A 19471-nucleotide genomic window follows, 5' to 3' on the forward strand; every position below is an offset into this window, starting at 1 on the left:
GTTTGGTCCAATTCGCTTGTGCCATTTTGTATATTACTACTTAGAAAAACAAAAATTAACGTAATTCAATAAATAATCAATTAAAGTGCTTATGGCACAATAGGATTGTGGGGTTAATGTGTTTTATAAAGCCTGTTTTTGCAAGGGAAACTCACCATGACACATTTCGATGCAGAATTGGACATTTTCAATCGCTTCACAAATAATGTTCTAACTCCTGTTTAGAAGCTGTTATTTGAAAGATTCTTTTTTCTGGTACTTTTTGGCATATAGTGGCATCAAACAAAGTAAATTCCAGAGAGTTGAGCCTAACAGAACCTGAATTACAGAATTTCAAAAAAATACATTGATTTAAAACTCCAAAATCGCCTATGTTTTTTTTGTGTTTATTGTAATATTTGAAAAATATATAAGGTTATTTATAAAGAATTCCACTCATATTTTGTAGTTCAAAGGGTTTTATTTACAATGAAACCATTTTTTTTTCATTTCCTCCATTGTATGTGTGTAGGGCAAACATTTGAATTTGAGTATGAAAAATTTAGGCGAAAATACCAAAAACGCCCCAGAGAATAAGTAAGTGTACTTCTTTTTTACAAGTGAAGTTATTGAACTCTTATTAACACATATTAAGTACAGAAATCAAAAAGTTTTAGTAACGTTTAATAAAGTTGTAATAAAACACAATTACATAAATTGCATATTAAATTCTGAATTATTAAATACATTTATTGATATTCAACTTCTACCAGATGAACATGAAGTTCATGAAGGCATTCATTTTTGTCATATTACAGATGCTTCCCAAGGCACAAGCATATGTTTTGTTCTCGGATCCCCTCAGCACACAGCACAGCAAACACAACAGTGGGCGTCTGTATCCTGTGGAATACCATTTAGTTACATAATATAGTGGCATACTTCCTTATAACAGGCCGTTTTATTCATAAAGCCTGATTACACCAACGGCTAATCCTGGATCACACAAACACTGCAGACATTTCATCCTGTTACAGATTTATCTGGCTTAATAGAGATTTTTACATCATAAACAAAAAGTGTGCAAGTGAACAGTAGCGTTTATTAGTTGTTTCCATTGATTTCCATCCAAGTATCAGTGTTGTCTCAGGTGTTTTTCCTGATTTCCCCCTCAATGTCAATGAAATCACTTCTGAAACCCCAAAGGAGAACATGTCTGTTTTCTTTGGGGGAAACTAAGGAAACTTCAGCAGAACTGCTCAGTTTTTCCTCTCCATTTCATCTCATTGCTGTCTGGGAGAAAGACAGGTTTTATATTAAAGTGATATCATGTGTGTGATCTATCTTACACAGTAAAATCCTGAGTTAAATGAACACTGAAGCAGTGTTAAAGTTAATGAGATAATTATGTTTATTATTACACAAGAACTACAACTGACTTCAGCTACAGCCTGAGATAAAATCAACTGAAATAAAAGACATTAAATATCTCAAGATCTCAGGAGAAGATAATTAAACAACTCCACAAACAACATCACCAACTTCACACATTACTAACCAGTTTGACTTTTTTTCTGGAGTATCTAAAACAGAAGTTCTTTATTGAGAATTAAGGTTTAGATGTTTTCTTTTCTTTTCAACTTACCGTTTTGGTGAATAGTGGTTGCTTTAGTTGCCTCTTGACCTTTTAAATTTAAGTTTGTTTTTGGCTGTTACAATTGTGTTTATAAAGCACATATGTGATAGCAAGGAACTTGTGATAAAATCATTTCATGCGTCTGAGTCTGTGATTGCATTTGATCTAAATCTGTAGTGCTTTTATAACTGCTATATTATTGCAGTTCTATAATGGGAGATGACAATGTGAGAGAACTTTATAAACCACTTTTATAAATATAGTTAAAGAGGTTTCAATTCTGGCACTCGTAGACATAAAGAATCAGCATGTGAATCTCAGCAATGGTGATAAAATATTCTGATAATTTTTATATGATTTTTGAACGTCACAAAACAAGGCAGTAAAAAATCACAACAAAAATCTAAGCAAATAGTAAGAATAAAAGAAAATCCTAAAACAATGCAGCTGCATAATTTATTAATGTCGCAATGCATGCTGGGAGCCATGGATGAGTTATGATTGGTGCACCCAGAATGCACTGCAGCATGACTCTGTCTGATGATCGTCACCATTGTTGAGATTCATATACTGATTCTTGATGTCTGTGTGTCTAAACAGTACAGATGTTCTAAACTGGTGTGCAAGTGTTTTTCAAGCTCTTCATAATGTTGCTTTAAAATGCAGTTGTGATCAATAATATTAACTAAATTACGCATCACTACTGATGACATCAGTGAATCAGGCCATGCATGACAACTACATCAGTATCAAAAAATGGCTAATATTACATGATCACATTTGCGCTTGGTTTTTCTTGCTATAACAAATGTGTTTCATAAACACAGTTACAGCAACCAGAGAAAAAATAATGTTAAAAAGTCAAGGGTCAAGAGCCCAACTAAAACAAACACTTATCTCCAAAATGGTGACTGGTGACTTGTATTATTTTCAATAAACAATAACATCTAAACCTCTGTTAATTCTTAATAAGAAATTCTTAGACGCATTACAAAAAAAGTCTAACTGGTTAGTAATGTGTGAAGTTGGTGATGTTGTTTGTGGAGATGATTAATCATCTTCTCCTGAGATCTTGGGAGATTTAATGTCTTTTATTTCAGTTGATTTTATCTCAGGCTGTGGCTGAAGTCAGTTGTAGTTCTTGTGTTTCTCTTTTCTTCAGTGATTCTGCTTGTTAACAGCAGGTGTTCATCACTAATGCTCAATCAGCACTTAATTAATCACAGAATTATCTCATTAACTTTAACACTGCTTCAGTGTTACTTTAACACTCTTGTAGAGTGGGACCATATATGCTCTGAGCAGCATTAATTTAACACTATGGATTTTACAGCGTAGAGTAAGTGATGCCATCTACAGAGTCTAATCAGAAGTGCTGACGGCTGAAACACAACCTATCTGCACATCATCTAAACCACACGCCCCTTTCAAGACAAAGGCCTAATTTCACAAAAATGGATGCCATTTGTGTTCCTTATGCACGTTATCTACACTGCCATTTAAAGGTTTGGGGTTGGTAGGATTTTTCTTCTTCTTTTTCTAAATAAATAAATATGTTTATTCATCAAGGATGCATTAAATTGATTTAATGTGACATTGAAAACATATATAATGTTACAAAAGATTTCTCTTTTCTAAAGGCTGTTCTTTTAAACTTTATATTCATCAAATCCTGAAAAAATCACGATTTCCACAAAAATATTGGGCAGCACAACTATTTTCAGCATTGCTAATAATAATAATAAAAGTTTCTTGAGCAGCAAATCAGTATATTAGAATGATTTCTGAAGACCATGTGACACTGAAGACTGGAGTAATGATGCTGAAAATATAGCTTTGCATTTTTTAAAAATATATTTAAAAAAAAATCGTTATTTTAAATTGCAATAATATTTTGAAAATAGAATTGTTTTTTTCTGTATTTTGGTCAAATAACTGTAGCCTTTCTGAGCATAAGAGACTTCTTTCAAAAACATTTGAACTTTTGAACGGCACACTCTTAAAAATAAATGTTCTTTATTGGCTTTGATGATTCCGTGAGGAAGCTTTACTATCAGTGGACCCGTTCCAAAAAGTTTCTTTATAGTGGAAAAGGGTTTGTTAACTTATAAAAATGTTCTTCATGCCATAAAAAATGGTTCTTTTAAGAACAGTCAACTGGCTCCAAAATGGTTCTTCTATAGCATCACTGCAAAACGCCCTTTTGGAACCTTGGAACCTTTAAAAGTGTAGTGTATACGTTTAAAATGATAATGAATAGCTGATAGCAACTTTTACTGTGTTAAAAGAAAAATAAATAAATAGTTTACTAAGAAAAAACTTACTAATTACTTTATTGTATGTCATCATTGAAAAGCTCGTAAAAAGTGTTACAGTGTCAACCTTGTTGTGAACCAAATGAAAATGGAAAAGATATTCATAGATATTTATAAGAATATCAGCATTAGATTCTCTTTCTAATAAGCACCTTATATTTTCATGACTTTGAAAACAAGGCTTGTCATTTTAAACTGTAAAACTGTCCACCTTTATGTTGAGATGCATCTTTGTCTGATTGTCAACGAAATGACAAGAAAGATTTGGTAGGAAAACATCTTGTAACTCTCTTCAAACCGCCCACAATGTCCCGGTCATATCGTCTGTCAGAGAGTTTCCAGTCATAATGTATAATGTCAGCCCGTTTCCTGTCTCCTCCTCCTCAGTGCAGCAGCGGCTCATGGGGGGGCCAAGGAGGGGGGAAGTCTCTTAAAACCCTTCCACCGTCCACCACCCTACTTTCCTGTCCCGGATTACTGCCGCCTGTGCTCGCTCCCTCTGCTCCACGTGAAGATGTGTTCTCTGGGCTTCGCCAGGTCTCTGGGTTTTGCCCTCATCCCTCTCGCCACCTGCTGCATCGTGGCAAACATCCTGCTCTTCTTTCCTGACGGAAAGATGAACTTCGTAAAGGATGAACATGTGACCACATATGTCTGGTACTTTATGGGAATCGGAGGAGGTGGTTTGGTGGTGAGTATCAGATTTGTGTTGCTGTAACTGTCTTGTGTCCTGGTTGTGTGCAAACGTGTGGAATAGTGTTGGTGGACTGAGGTTGCTGGACAAACCATCTCTGCACTGTGGACGTCCCTAACATCCCCATGAGGAAAAAACGGAATAAACACAACTGTAAAAACGCTAAATATTTTAAGAGCTAGGGTTAGGTTAAATGGTTAAAATCAGGATTAGTCTAATGAAAAATCACTAACTTGATGCAAAAGTATGTGTAAGAACTCTAAGGTGTAGAAAACATAATAAGCTTAATATAAAAACAAAAGTCAATGGGAAGTGAAAGTGTCCAAGATTCTTGGTTGTGTATTGGTCAGTACAAAAAAGCTTATCTGTGCTGTTGTGAGTGTGAAATGATCAACACTCTCAAAAACTATTTGAAAGTATTTTACAGTTTAGAGAACTGGTGGTGAATTCATACGATCTCTTTGATAACTGTTCGTACGATCTACCCTTGCCTTCTGTAGGGTTAAATTTAGGGTGGGTCTAAATGCGGTCCTGGTCGTTTTCCTTAATTAATTTTTTTTTTTACAAGTGTGAATTTATTCAATTAAATTGGTAACTCATACAGTTCTCATAAGACTGGTTTGGAATGAGAGTTACAAAGTAAACTTCTGGGGTGTTTCTTGGCTGCTGGTCAAAGTGTGGAGACAATGAACAACTCAAATGAAAAGCTAACGCTAAAATAAATGGATGAAGAGACCTTATTCCTCAAAACATACAACTGAGGAAACAAGAATACCAAAGTGCTTACTCTCATAGTTAGCGATAAAAAAACTTGTGTAAATTGTAATGAATTAATCGAAAGTGCGAGTACTGGGTCAAAATCTTCAGATATCTAATTTGTTACTATATGTTGTTGATGATATCTTCGTACTTTTTTCATCAAAATGCAATGCTGGTCCACCAGTATTTCTTTGTTGCTGACATCTCCAGACTTCTCACAATTAATTCTATCATTCCATTCTAGATTTTTTCTTGTTGAATATTCCGTTTATGTCAGGACTAAAATGCCATAATGGGGTGTGATTACTCATTTAGACGGTTTTACTGTACTAAAAACTCCTTGTCCACATTCAGATGCTGATACCGGCCTGCGTGTTTCTGGGAATGGGGAAGTGTGCGGATTCCTGCGGAACAGACAGCTGTGCGGTGAGTGTTGGGAAGGGAGACATGTTGAACAGATCAGCCAGACTCATCAGTTTGACGTTGTGTGTGTGTAGATGTGTGGTTCGGTGTTCGCGGCTCTGCTGGGATTAGCCGGCTCTGCATACTGCTTCCTGATCTCTGCTGTGGCGCTCTTTAAGGGGCCGTATTGCTTCACTCAGATGGGATGGAGGTATCCTTTTGAGAATGATGGTGGAAGGTATGAGATCTTTTTTTTTTTTCTTTTGAAAATGCTTTGATGGTGACTTCATAAGAAAAACATCTTGAACTCTTTTCCTCCGTTTGTTCAGGTATCTGTTTGCTCGAGAGAAATGGTCTTTCTGCATTCAGCCGGCACACATTGTTGAGTGGAATGTGACGCTGCTGTCCATCCTGTTGGGTCTCAGCACCCTGGAGTTCCTCCTCTGTTTCCTGCAGCTCGTCAGCGGATTGGTTAATGCAGTGTGCCGGCCATGCTGCTACAAACAGGAGTACAGTCTAAACGGTTGAGGACGCTCGAGTGTTTCCCAGCCTCAGTCAGTCAGAAACAGGGCTGCTCATCTGCAGCAGAGCCACACTTCATGACACACAAACAGCTATACGTTACTTTGGATTAGGTTTCAGCTGAATGCATCGGGACATTTCCACATCACTCCAGCCGAGTTTGTATTAGCAGTGCATGTTTTCTGTATTGAACAAACATTTGTATTGTACACTATCTGCAATATGCATTTTGCTCAAATATAAATGTATTTTTGTATGAGTTCTGTTCGTTTTGTACAGGAAGTTGTTTTGTAAATAGTTGAAATGTTGAGAGTAATAGAAGTACAGATGATGAATGTTGTTTTATATACCTATAAAAGCTGTAATATATTTTAAATAATCCCATTACTGAATAAATAGGTCTCGTTTTAGACTCCTTTTTTTCTGTTTTGTTAAATTTGTGGTTTCTTTCACATTTTGGTGGTTTTCACAATTTGCAGTACTAGGAAAAATTGCACAAATCCACTGGAGAATGGTTGCTGTAAGCCTCCTTATCCAGTCTCAGCAATAATCTCGAGAACATAAATCTGTGTCACACTGTAGAACTTGTCCAAATCCTCATAATTTGAGGACATGCAGATTTCTGGCCCAACATAAGCTAGACAAGTATGTGAGCACAAAGTCTTTAGATACAGAGCTATGAACATTTATTTGTGACTTCTTGTATTTTCATGTAAAAACATATATCAGATATTCAAACCAAGGCATCCTGAGTAAACAATTCCTACAATACATCCATATGAAAAATAATAATAATAATCTGCCCCATTAACTTAATAACTGGTCAAGCCAACTTTAGCAGCAAAAATTGCAACCAAATGCTTGGGTTAAGAGGACAGTCTTTCAGATTGCTGAAGGGGCATTTTTGCCCACTCTTCTTTGCAGAACTGCTTTAATTCAGTCCGATTGGAGCTTTTCTAGCATGAACTGGACAGTATAAAGTCCCGCAAAAGCATCTCAATCAGGTTCAAGTCAGGATTCTGACTAGATATTCAGGGGTGTAATGCATTTACTCATATGCATGGTATCATTACTACATAAATCACTTGCACGTCACAGAGTGGTGACATTCTCCTTCAGTATTTTCTGGTAGAAAGCAGAATTCATCAATCCATTCAATCAACTTGTTCACAGGGATGCTAGAGTCTATCCCAGCATATCAGGCCATAGACACAATTTAGTGTCAGTTCCACTTTTGACAAAAAGAACATTCCCTCAAAAGTTTTGAGGATCATCAAAACTTTGGCCATGTTTTGGCCAAATTTAGATAAGCCTTAATATGGCATGAATTTGTTAAAGGGGTCATATGATGCTGCTAAAAAGAACATTATTTTGTGTATTTGGTGTAATGAAATGCGTTTATGCGGTTTAAGGTTAAAAAAACACATTATTTTCCACATACTGTACATTATTGTTTCTCCTCTATGCCCTACCTTTCTGAAACGCGTAGATTTTTTACAAAGCTCATCGGTCTGAAAAGCGAGGTGTGCTGTGATTGGCCAGCTATCCAGTGCGTTGTGATTGGCCGAATACCTCAAGCGTGTGACGGAAATGTTATGTCCCTTACCATACTGTGATGCCCTGTCCAGCCGGAGTGATGATTCAAAAACATGGAAACCCATTATAAACGAGCCATTCATGATTATAATGACTTATACTGTCTTTTTACGCGTTGCATCGCGTAAACATAAAACCATGTCTGCATTTGTGATCGGAGAAATGACAAACAACAAGTGCTACTCTACACTGCTCAAAACTCGCGTTTGAATCGTCAGTGGCAAATTCTTTAAATATAAAAAACGTACGTACAGTCTGTGAGTCAGAACAGCCGGCATTGTAGTCTACTCTCCCAGAATCAGGAAACAGTCCTCCACAAAATGTGCTGTACACATCTGAATATTTGGGTTGAACTGTTCTGGAACAGTGTTGTAAATACAACTTAACCACTGATTTCCAGTCGTGCCCTCTTTTGGAAGACTAAACAAAGTAGTTTCGCTTTCACAACGAAACACAGCGTCACACACTGCGGCCTACAGTGAGCAGAGGCCGGAGGGCTAGAGTGAGAGGAGGCCGGTGAGCTTGAGAACGGCGCGGCCGGCGGATTCAACGAAGGAGATCCACAGCGCAAAGTTGATGTATTTCCTCAGCGACCAGCTCTAGGCATGACGAAGCGGATATCATCCTCTTTTGGAAGAGTACTACAAAGTAGTTTCGCTTTCACAACTAAACACAGCGTCTTCACGACATGGCGGCAGCAACAATACTACAGCAAGAATAAAAGTTACGCCTTCTTTCTTTGTGTGAACATTTGGGCGGCGTTATGCAAATCTTCCCACATAGTGACGTAGACATGTGGGGGCGTGTTAGAACGAGCCGTTTATGGTAGGCGTGGCTGACTCTTAACTTTTAGAAAGAATATCTCTTTGGATTTGAGACTTTAGTCTTTGCAAATTTACAGATCTTCTTTATGCACCAAGAGCTTGTAACACTCCAAAGAGAAAGGAAAAATTTAAATCGCATCATATGACCCCCTTTAAGATATTCTAAACATTAACATTTAGATTTTCTGTAAAGCTGCTTTGAAAAAAATGTGTACAGTGAAAAGTGCTATACCAATAAAGTTGGCTTGACTTGACTTGTTCTTCTGGATTACCAGTGGTCTTTGCTGTGTTACTCTTCCATGGGATGCCATTACTGGAATGTGTTTGTGATAGTGGAGTTGTGAACACTGACCTCTGTTGATGTAAAAGATTCCTGCAGTTCCTTGGATGTTATCCTTGGCCCATTTTTTACATGTTGATATGCTTTTAGAGGAATTTGGGTCGGTCAGCCAATTGTGGTACAACATTTTATCCATTTAGAGATTTGTTTATATCACTGTGGTTCTTCGGAGTCCCAGAACCTTTAAAATAGCTTTGTAGCCCTTCCCAGACTGCTGCATTTCACACATAATCATTCTTTGGCATAGCATGCAACTGGGTGAGACCGTTTAGCCGACTTCATGTTGCTGAAAATGTTTGGCTTATATGTTGACTTTAAGTTGCAAAGTCAACAAATTGTTTTATTTCACTATTTATTTCTGTCATTCACCCTAATGCCTTTCCAAGCCTTTTCCAAACCTGTTGACTGTCTTCTGTGGAACACAAAAGGTGAAATTTTGAGAAATATAATGGCTTCATAATCGAATATAATGAAAATGTAATAGCACTGGGCCAATCTTTATTCAACAAAATTCTTGACTTTTGCCCTTTCTCTCCTTGGCTACTTCATGAGGTATGATTTGTCAACAAATATTACCATAGCATATGCAGCTTGCTTCATTATTTTAAAATGATTTGTCCCAGTGCGTTGCAATTGGGATTCAAAGCATTTCAACTGCTGAGTTGTCAAGTCCCAACAGACAAACATTTCTCAACTCAACATGAGACAAATGCCCAATACCCTATTGATTTTTACGTAATGCAAACAAGTTGGGGTTTTTTGGTCAGCAATGTTTTCCACATCTACCACGCACAAACACACTCAAACAATGGGGCGATATTAACACTGATTCAGGTGCAAGCTTTGTCAGACAGATGGTTGATGAGTGAGCTCGGAGCCCTCTTCCCGGACAGCACGCCAAATACGCATAAACTTTACTCGGTTCATTATAAGTAAGTGTGAACTCGTGAACTGCAAAGAAAACTGACACAGGGTTTTCTGACAGACAGGAGTTTCCTAGAGTTCATGGCGTCACATACTGCCAGTAAATTCATGGGGTCGTGTATTTACCAGACCGCCCAGCTGTGTGTGTGTAAAAGTCAACTTGCCCTCTTCACGTCTGTTGTGATTGGCTGACTGCTGTCACCCTTCATCATTTAAAGAGGTGAAGCATCTGCTCCACTTTGATAGTCAACTCCCAGTGATCCAAAATGAAGGGGCTGCGGTGGACACTGCTCGGGGTTTTGTGTTGTGCTGGAATCGCGTCTTCTATCACAAGGGAATATTTTTTTGCCATTAAGGAGATTCAGTGGGATTATGCTCCTAGTGGTAAAAATCTGATTCAGAACAAAACCATAGAAGAAGATGAGTGAGTACAAACACCTCTGAGTTATGAGTTCAGTATGCAAGAAATTAGCTTATAATAACATTTTATTAAACACTGAATCATTTTAAATACACTCTAGTTGCAATTTATAGCCTTCTTTAGAACTTTAATGACAATTTCACTTGTATATTGCTCCTATTGTTTAGGCAGTCCTACTCAACTGTAGTATCCAACTGTATTAACGAATCACTGTTGACTCCCAATGGAAGTCACTGCACCACTGCTCATTTAAAGCTGAACTGCCGCTTCAAAACAGATTATGTTGCTGTACATTGAAAATGATTGATTTTAGCAATGAAGATGAATGAGCTCTGGTTGCTTTATTTCTGCAGATAGTTGTCAGTGTGAATCCAGCTTTAGATTCTGGGTCCTCAACCCTAAATAATAGATTTATTTCTTAGGGACACAATATTTACCTTTCTGAGTCAATGCATGTAAAATGTTGTTTTGGTGTTTGACAGAGAAGCACGGGTGTTTTTGGAGAGGGGAGAGCAGCGGATTGGACGGTTGTATAAAAAGGCAGTGTACCTGCAATATACTGACGCCACCTACAGGCAGGAGATAGAAAAACCCAAGTGGCTGGTCTACCTCGGACCCCTCATTAGTGCAGAAGAAGATGACGTAGTTATTGTGCACCTGAAGAACATGGCCAGATGAGAGTACTCCATTCATGCACATGGCCTCAGTTACAACAAGAGCAATGAAGGTGGTGTTAAATAAGCATGTTAATTCATTTACTTTAACTCATGTGCACAAATTGCTCATCATGAAAACTGTGAATATGGGCTTTCTCTCCAGGAGCACTATATCCCGACTCATCAGAAAAGGTGGAGAAAGCCGATGATTCAGTGGCCCCTGGGAAGTCGTTCACCTATGTTTGGACCCTACCGGCTTCCCATACTCCTGGAAAAGATGACACTAACTGTCTGACCAGAATATACCACTCGCATGTTAAAGCCCCCAGAGACATCGCCTCAGGTCTCATTGGACCTCTCATTATATGTAAAAAAGGTACAAATCTTTCTCTTTATTTCAGGACTCAAATGTCAGGATCTCTCAGTAATGTTGTGGATATATATATGGATATATACGTATTTTATATGTGACATGAGATATTTTCCATCTCATGTCATGACAGTGTAAACCAGTAAACACAGTGATTTTCATATTATACACATAAAGAATTTACAGCAGTGACAAATAACTGGAAATCCATCCACATAGAAATGGTCCACCTTAAATATGATTATCTAGACATGTTTACACCTTAAATAAGCACATATAAGAATAAATAATTTGCATAAATAAGAATTAATGAAAGAATTTATGGATTTAAAAGCATAAACTAGAGTATTTTGCATACAATCTTCTCGTTTATGCTTTTTAACCCATACAGTTCCTTGCTCCTGAGGGAAAAAACTCAGTGTGAACTCAAAAGTTTTGTCAAATTTTTGTCAATATGGATCTGATATTTGTCACTATTAAATCTGAAACATTCTGTTAAGACTTGAAACCCTTAAAAAAAAAAGTTGTAAAGGGTACAATAAGTTTTATTTATGCATATTACATAATGAGCATTTTGAATCAGCCTTTTCAATCAGGGTTTCAGGAACCTTGCCTTTTTAACAAACAATTGAGTTTATGTTAAACATCTGGCTAGCTGCTACACAATGACAATTTGGAATGCAAACAATGACTCAAAGGATTATGCAATAAAAGTTACTGATACAATTTCATATAAAAATGTTGACTGCCATGAAAGTCATTGTATACTGTAATCCACACACTTCAAGTTCTGATATAGTTCACTAGCACTGAATGATTCTTTTGTTCGTTTGTGCAATTTTTCAGGCTCTCTAGATGTGCATGACAAGACAGCTGACTATCTTTACGCCCTCATGTTTACGGTGTCTGACGAGAACCTCAGCTGGTACCTGGATGAAAATATCAGGACCTACTGCACAGCTCCTGCCAAAGTCAACAAGGATGATGAAGGCTTCCAGGAAAGCAATAAAATGCACTGTGAGTTCAGTGATAATGTCAACAGGCCATCAGGTCAAACCCTGCTCTAGGCACATCTATGAATTACCTAGAATACTAGTATACAGTACTGTAGAGTATGTTCTATATACTGTCTACTATTGTTTTTATATTCTATAAAACTTTCCAGAAATCTCACCTTCCTTTCTGAACTTTACTGCAGCTATCAACGGGTATGTCTACGGCAACCTGCCGGACCTCAGTATGTGCATGGGCAATAAGATCCACTGGCACTTGTTTGGGATGGGGAACGAAGTGGACCTCCACTCAGCCTTCTTCCACGGACAGATCCTGATGGACAAGCGGCACCATGTTGACACCGTCAGTCTATTCCCGGCTACTTTTGTTAATGTAGAGATGGTGGCAGATAATCCCGGCCAGTGGCTCCTCAGCTGCCAGGTCAATGACCATCTGGAAGGTACAGAAAGACCAGATCTGAGAATATGGATGCAAAAATTCTGCATTGTTACAATGGCTGTGTTGCATTTAATTACATTTCTCCTCACTTTTAGCTGGCATGCAAGCCGTTTTTGAGATTAAGAAGTGTTTCCCAAATGTGCATAAACCCAGACCGTTTGGAGAAGTGAGACAGTATTACATTGCCGCTGAGGAAATAATTTGGGATTATGGGCCAACAGGGATAAACCAGTACTCAGGGAAGAAACTTGCTGATGACAAGTAAAAATAAGATATCTTAGAGACATATTGAAGTCAAAGCAAATGTCCTTCTGTCCTTACAATTTGAGCTCGTGTCTCTGAACATCCTCAGTGTATCTGACACTTTCTTTGATAACCGCAATGATCGCATCGGGGGCAAATACAAGAAAGTCCAATATGTGGAATATACTGATAACACATTCTCCAAACGCAAAGAGAGGACTCCTGAGGAGCAGCACCTGGGAATTCTGGGTAATAAATCTACAGTTTCTATGGGTACACAAATGTTGTCAACAGAACATACATTGCATTTCACTTGGAATCTTCCTTTAACTGTAATATTACAATGAACATGTTGCAGTGATTTGCTTGCAGACATTAGTCTTCTTCAGTGCTTTCTCTTCACATCTTTGGGATGTGTTTTAGGTCCAGTCATCAGAGCAGAGGAAGAGGACACAATTAAAGTGACATTTAGAAATAAAGCAAGCAGGCCCTACAGTATCCAACCTCACGGAGTGCAATATAACATAGAAATGGATGGAACTCTCTACCACAACGTCCTGGAAGGTACAGAACAAACCTCTTTGAATAAATGTACAAAAATGTATGACAGACTTAATCTAAATATCATTCTTTTCCATTATTTTTTACGCAGAGTCATACACCGCCAAAAAGCTTCGTGAACTCAAGAAAGAAGCAAGTAAGAAAAAGATCTCAATGATATACAGAAAAATCTGGAAATGAAGGGATAAGCAAGTCTAATATTGAATCAAGGCCAGGAATCATTGCGCAAAAGTGTATTTTACAGTCCTGCCTGGACTCAAACAAATCAGTCCAAATCCATGAGCGACCAAAGTCTCTCTGAATTATCTGGCATGACTTGCTTTACTAACAAATTCACCCCTATTTGCTTCTCTAATACTTGTTTCTGGTCTCATTGTGAACAATGCAGCAGTTCACCTTACTCCAAAGAAGTTTGTCTTCATAATCCATTCATCTATCTATTCCTCCATCCATTTTCTAAACCATTAAGTAGTCGCAGGGATGCTTTCCCAGCATATATATTCCATTCAAAAAGCCCTTCAAAAGTGAGTACTGGCGGTGTTTCATGCTCTACTATCCCATGGGTGTCAAATCCTGCTCCTGGAGGAGAGTTTAGCTTGAATCAGTAAAAGCCAGTTCATTGTTGATTCAGTGATGTCATCATCCAGCTCAGTTCAGTTCTCATCCAATAGTGTCTGTGCAATTACTTTGTCGGTAACGACACTATTAAGTGTCCTCAACTAAGCAAGCCAAACGGCAACACTTCATCCACTGCAAACTCATATTCAGCTCTGAATCCATCTTGGTAATTCTTGGGTAAAATCAAGTCTGGTCCTTTATATTATTTATAAGGCAAAAAGACAATCACTGAATGTAGAAATGTTGACGTTGTATGTCGTTCATCTCTTTCAGGAGTGGTCGAGCCACTTCCTGCTGCATTAGTCCGTCCTGACTCCACCTACCAGTATGAGTGGGTGGTTCCTAAGGATGGAGGACCAACCGAAAAAGATCCAGACTGCATCACCTACTTGTACTACTCAGCGGTGGATCCCATTCGAGACACCAACTCTGGGCTGGTTGGACCTCTTCTGATCTGCAAGCCCAAAACCCTCAAATCAGGAAAGCAGGTGCGGGAGGTGGATGTAGAGCTTTTTAGTAAAATGTGTGGAAAGGACTACAATATTGGTAGCTGAAAGTGTGTGGAGAACTTTGAGACTCTTTCTTTCTGCTGAGTTCTGTAAGCACAGCTTCCATTTGGGTCTAACTATTCCCAACAATAATGTATAACAATTCATTGTTCATAGCTTTGCCAATATTTTTCCATCCTAGAAAAACATGGATAAAGAGTTTCATCTTCTTGCAACTGTGTTTGATGAGAACCTGAGCTGGCATTTGGATGACAACATCAACAGATCCGCAAAAAAGCCTAAATCTGTAAATAAAGAAGATGAAGACTTTCAAGAGTCCAATAAAATGCACTGTAAGTGCTATAGTCAGACTCCTTGAGAAAACACTTTTTTTGCATTTCTGCAGCACACAAAGCATTTTTTTTTCGCGTTTTCATCCAAACAAATATTTGTTTTTCATTCACAGCGCTCAATGGATACATGTATGGGAATCTGAAAGGCTTGAGTATGTGTAAAGGTGATAAGGTGTCTTGGCATCTGTCTGGACTAGGATCAGAGGTTGACATCCATGGACTTTACTTTGAGGGCAACAGGTTCCTCTACAAAGACACCAGGAGAGACACCATCAACGTGTTTCCTCATATCTCTCACACTGTCATCATGGAGCCTGATAGCATGGGTACAGTCCCACCCATTCTCTCTTCGATATCACTGTGACAAAGAACACTTATATGCAACATTATAAGTCTTATTTTAATACTATACATGCTCTTAAATGCGTATGATGTTTTTTTTAGTCAACTTAAAACAGTGTTGATGAATTCTTATCTTGGTCAGTCGACACATTCAACCAGTGTTATTCCAAACATGTATGCATTTCTTCAGTGGAACACCAAAGAAGTTATTTTGAAATGTATCTTGAGATCTTTTTGTCCATACAAAGAAAGTCAGTGGGGTCCAATGTTGTTTCAAACAGTTCAAAATATCTTCTGTTGTGTTCCACAGAGGAAATAAGGTACAGGTTTGGAACCTCACTGAACATTGCTAGATTTATCAGCATCATTTATTCCTTACACAATCACATAAATATGCATTTGAGATTAACATCAAAGTTGTAGACACATCGTGCTGTTCTGATGATGTGACGTGGCGTCTGCAGGACAGTTTGAGGTGGGATGTAAAACCACAGATCATTATCATGGAGGCATGAGAGCCAACTACACCGTGGAGAAGTGCCACTTCTGGAACCGTCAGTCTGAGACGATGCTACACCAGAAGAAGTATTACATTGCTGCAGTTGAGATGGACTGGGACTATTCACCCACCCGCACATGGGAGGAACAGATGCACCATGGTCTGAAAGACAGGTATTCCAAGTCCTTCACCAGAACTCATGAATCCCCCCCCCACACACACACGATGCGCAAAACTCCGCATTTGAACAGTCGATAGCAAATACTTAAACTAATAACAAAACATACTTACAGTAGCTGATTCAGAAGCGCCAGATTGTCATAGCAAAGTCAGAATGACCTCCTCTCCTAGGTTCACGAAACGGTCATCCAGAAAATGCATTGCTGTTCTGTTGTAAGTAATCTTAAAGATTCCTAAATGCATCTACTTTCGGAAGGCCAAATAAAGTGCTTTTGCTTTCACCTAGAAACACACAGCGTCTCCCTGACATGTCTGCTTCAACACTAACTGCGGTTACTGAAACCACGCCTTCTTTCTTTGCGTGCACATTTGGGCGACATTATGCAAATATTTCCACATAGTGAGGTAGATATGTGAGGGTGTGTTAGAACGAGCCGTTTTAGGGGGGCGTGGCAGAGTGTGTGTGTGTGTGTTTTTACAGTGTCAGTAAATCAATCTATGTATCTAAATCTATTTATTTTGATATATTGAGCCCAGGAAACGAGTTCCTAAAAAAAGAAGGCAAATTCATTGGTTCAAAATATAAGAAGGTGCTGTACAGAGAGTACACTGATGACACCTTTACCAAACCCAAGGAAAGATCTGCTGATATGGAACATTTGGGAATTATGGGTACATATTTATAGAATAAGCTGTACATTGAAGGTTGGCTCATACTTTGGTGTAAATGTTTGTAAGCCTTCAAAATATGCTCATCTCAGGACCCATGATCCATGGTAAAGTGGGAGAAAAAGTGAAGATTGTGTTTAAGAACATGGCTAAGAGACCGTACTCCATTCATGCCCATGGAGTCAAAACTGACAGTCCTCAGGTGGCCCTGACACGTCCAGGTAAGATCTGGCAATTGTATTCTAGACAAATGGAGGTTCATATTGTTTATTACATCTAAATGTATGTATTGCTTACTCAAGGCGAAACTCAGACCTATACCTGGTACCTCCCAAAGAATTCTGGGCCGACAGAAGAGCAGGAGGAATGCAGCGTTGGAGCGTATTACTCAACCGTAGCTGTTATCAAGATACTGACACAAGATCATAGGACCTTGTTCAGAACCAGTTTGGATCTAAGTGTGATGTTTCTTACCTGATGACCTTGCTTTCTAACAACACTGTCTTGGCAAATTGTGGCGAATTTGAATGAATTCCTACCATTTGTACGTCTTCGTACAATTTACTCACGTCCCACTGAGGGCTTAGGGATGGGGTTAAAGATGCTACTTCATGCTTGTTTTTTTAATCATACAAATGATTTAGAATCAAAATCGTACAAATTCATATGAAGTAGCAAACTTGTGAAAAAAAATGTTTTCTGATGAGTTTGGGTTGTCTCCAACATTTTGAATAATTAATTATTCATTGAAACGCATTCAGTGCAAATGTGATGCTGCCTTAGAAGTTGGTCAGAAGGTAGCACAATTATACATCTCTAGAAGCTAGATTTTGGAATGGAGCCAGAGTCTATGTAAATCTGATTGTCTTCTCGTGCAGGACATGTACAGTGGTTTGATCGGGCCGCTGGTCATCTGCAAGAAGAGCCTGGCGCGAACACTGGGGCTGAAGAAGGAGATCGAGGAGTTTGCTCTGCTCTTCATGGTCTTTGATGAGAATGAATCTTGGTATCTGGATGACAACATCAAAGCTCATGTTAAAAACCCTCCCAAGGCACTGAAGGAGGATGAAGAGTTTATCGAGAGCAATAAGATGCATGGTGAGTTTAATGTCTCTGGGTTGCATAGTTTTGGTCATGGTTTTTGAAGATGAGGACATGCCTCAAATAATTGAAACCTTCTCATAGAATAGTGAGCTAAATGTTAGCATTGTTAAATTTCCTCTTATTTAAACCATTGGCTCAACATTAAAATGTAAGCAATGTTCCTGTTATTATTATTCACCAAAACATTCGTGTAAAATGGCCAAACTTATAAAATGGGCCTGATGTGTTGATGATAAACTAGTGGTTATTCTTTTGTTCATCACAGGAATCAATGGTTTAGTCTACGGCAATCTTAAAGGCCTGAACATGAAGGTTGGAGATAAAGTGTACTGGTATCTGATGGGAATGGGAAATGAGGTGGACATACACACTGCACACTTCCACGGCCACAGCTTTGACTACAAGGTAATTCATCCATCCGTCCATCCAAACACCACAATGAGAATGAGAATGTTTCAGAGTAGCAGTGCGATGGCAATGGGCTTTTCCCGCAGGTCAGCGGCACACATCGAGCAGACGTGTTTGATCTGTTCCCCGGGACGTTCCAGACAGTCACCATGCGTCCTCTGTATTCTGGCAACTGGCTATTGCACTGCCACGTCACCGACCACATCCAGGCCGGAATGGAGACCACATACACCGTACTCGAGAAAGATGGTAAGGTTATGAGATTAAATTGAGTAATTCAAGAAAGAATAACGTTTTACTACCCTGTTATGCAAAAAAAGCTTCCACTTCAGCTCTTTAATACACAAAGGGGAAAACGGGGCATGTTGTCACATGGTTTATTTCATTTGGGCATATTTGACCAGACACACAAACTAAATATAAATGTCTTTATTTTTTTTTTAGGGAGAAAGAGGGGCTTCCTGGGTTTGTTTGGTAGCGGTTGAAATCCCGTGTGCCTGTAACAGGAAGTTTGTGTTAATACTTGCTCATGATTTTTCTAAATAAACACTTGTAGTTCTTTGAATTCTTTTGTTTGCAAAAGAGCGTTCAAACATTCCTGCCTTGCTTAAAAATACTGTTAAAGTTAACATGACATTTAACATTTTTTTACTTCTTTAATTAGACATTTGATTAGATCAGAATTAATCTTGATTAGATTAGAAAAATGGCTTCTAAATATACTATATAGAATATCCAAGTAGTTTCAGAAGGTTATGAAGATTTTTTTTCTTCGTTTTTGCACAGTAAGATCAGGAAAGATTACATTAAATAGGGTTGATTTAGTAAGAAAATAGTAAAAGGAAGACATTCATTTTGTTACTGTAGCTGTAAAATATAATAACTATACACGGAAAAGAATATTTACAAAATGAGCTGCACACAAGATTCTGTATTTGAATATCATTTAATAAAAAAAATTAAAAAGAAAAAGGACACTTTATAATGTTCATTCGGAGAAATCAGATCAAATGAGATGACAGCTGCATTATGGATACTGTGCACACAAATATCTGACAAACATTCAAACAAAAACACTACAAGCCTATCAAAAAAAAAAAAAAAATAAATAAAAAA

The 19471-nt window shown here is 38.2% G+C and overlaps 2 protein-coding genes across 3 annotated transcripts; both read left to right on the forward strand.

The window, feature by feature from the left end:
- Positions 1-2908: 2908 nt before the first annotated feature.
- LOC107572085 (transmembrane 4 L6 family member 1-like) lies at positions 2909-6419 on the forward strand. 2 transcript variants are annotated; one of them, XM_016258495.1, is made up of 5 exons: positions 2909-3131; positions 4318-4621; positions 5738-5809; positions 5881-6023; positions 6115-6419. In XM_016258495.1, exons 1-5 carry the CDS (start codon positions 3070-3072, stop codon positions 6311-6313), a joined length of 780 nt encoding a protein of 259 aa, XP_016113981.1. In that variant the 5' UTR covers positions 2909-3069; the 3' UTR covers positions 6314-6419. The 2 variants fall into 2 exon arrangements, with proteins under 2 accessions (XP_016113981.1, XP_016113982.1); XM_016258496.1 differs by having other exon boundaries at positions 2909-3127; positions 4323-4621.
- A 3803-nt stretch (positions 6420-10222) lies between these two features.
- LOC107572087 (ceruloplasmin-like) lies at positions 10223-18937 on the forward strand. Its single transcript, XM_016258499.1, is given in 20 exon segments — positions 10223-10415; positions 10895-11139; positions 11232-11444; positions 12285-12455; positions 12637-12891; positions 12986-13151; positions 13243-13382; positions 13557-13697; positions 13786-13830; positions 14586-14800; positions 15003-15153; positions 15267-15479; positions 15960-16167; positions 16707-16846; positions 16936-17064; positions 17146-17252; positions 17722-17941; positions 18213-18352; positions 18442-18604; positions 18800-18937. Coding segments are annotated over 20 exon segments (3261 nt in total). The 5' UTR covers positions 10223-10257; the 3' UTR covers positions 18841-18937.
- The last annotated feature ends 534 nt before the right edge of the window (positions 18938-19471 follow it).

Source organism: Sinocyclocheilus grahami, unplaced genomic scaffold, assembly GCF_001515645.1.
Source record: "Sinocyclocheilus grahami isolate Dianchi unplaced genomic scaffold, SAMN03320097.WGS_v1.1 scaffold1694.1, whole genome shotgun sequence".
NCBI classification, from domain to species: domain Eukaryota; kingdom Metazoa; phylum Chordata; class Actinopteri; order Cypriniformes; family Cyprinidae; genus Sinocyclocheilus; species Sinocyclocheilus grahami.

Excerpts from the sequence above, each read along its gene's own strand:
- LOC107572085 (XM_016258495.1), top strand. The coding sequence starts at position 3,070 with ATGGATGCCATTTGTGTTCCTTATGCACGTTATCTACACTGCCATTTA. Across the intron at positions 5,810-5,880 it reads GCGGAACAGACAGCTGTGCG|ATGTGTGGTTCGGTGTTCGC; the intron begins GTGAGTGTTGGG and ends GTGTGTGTGTAG. Across the intron at positions 6,024-6,114 it reads TTTGAGAATGATGGTGGAAG|GTATCTGTTTGCTCGAGAGA; the intron begins GTATGAGATCTT and ends CCGTTTGTTCAG.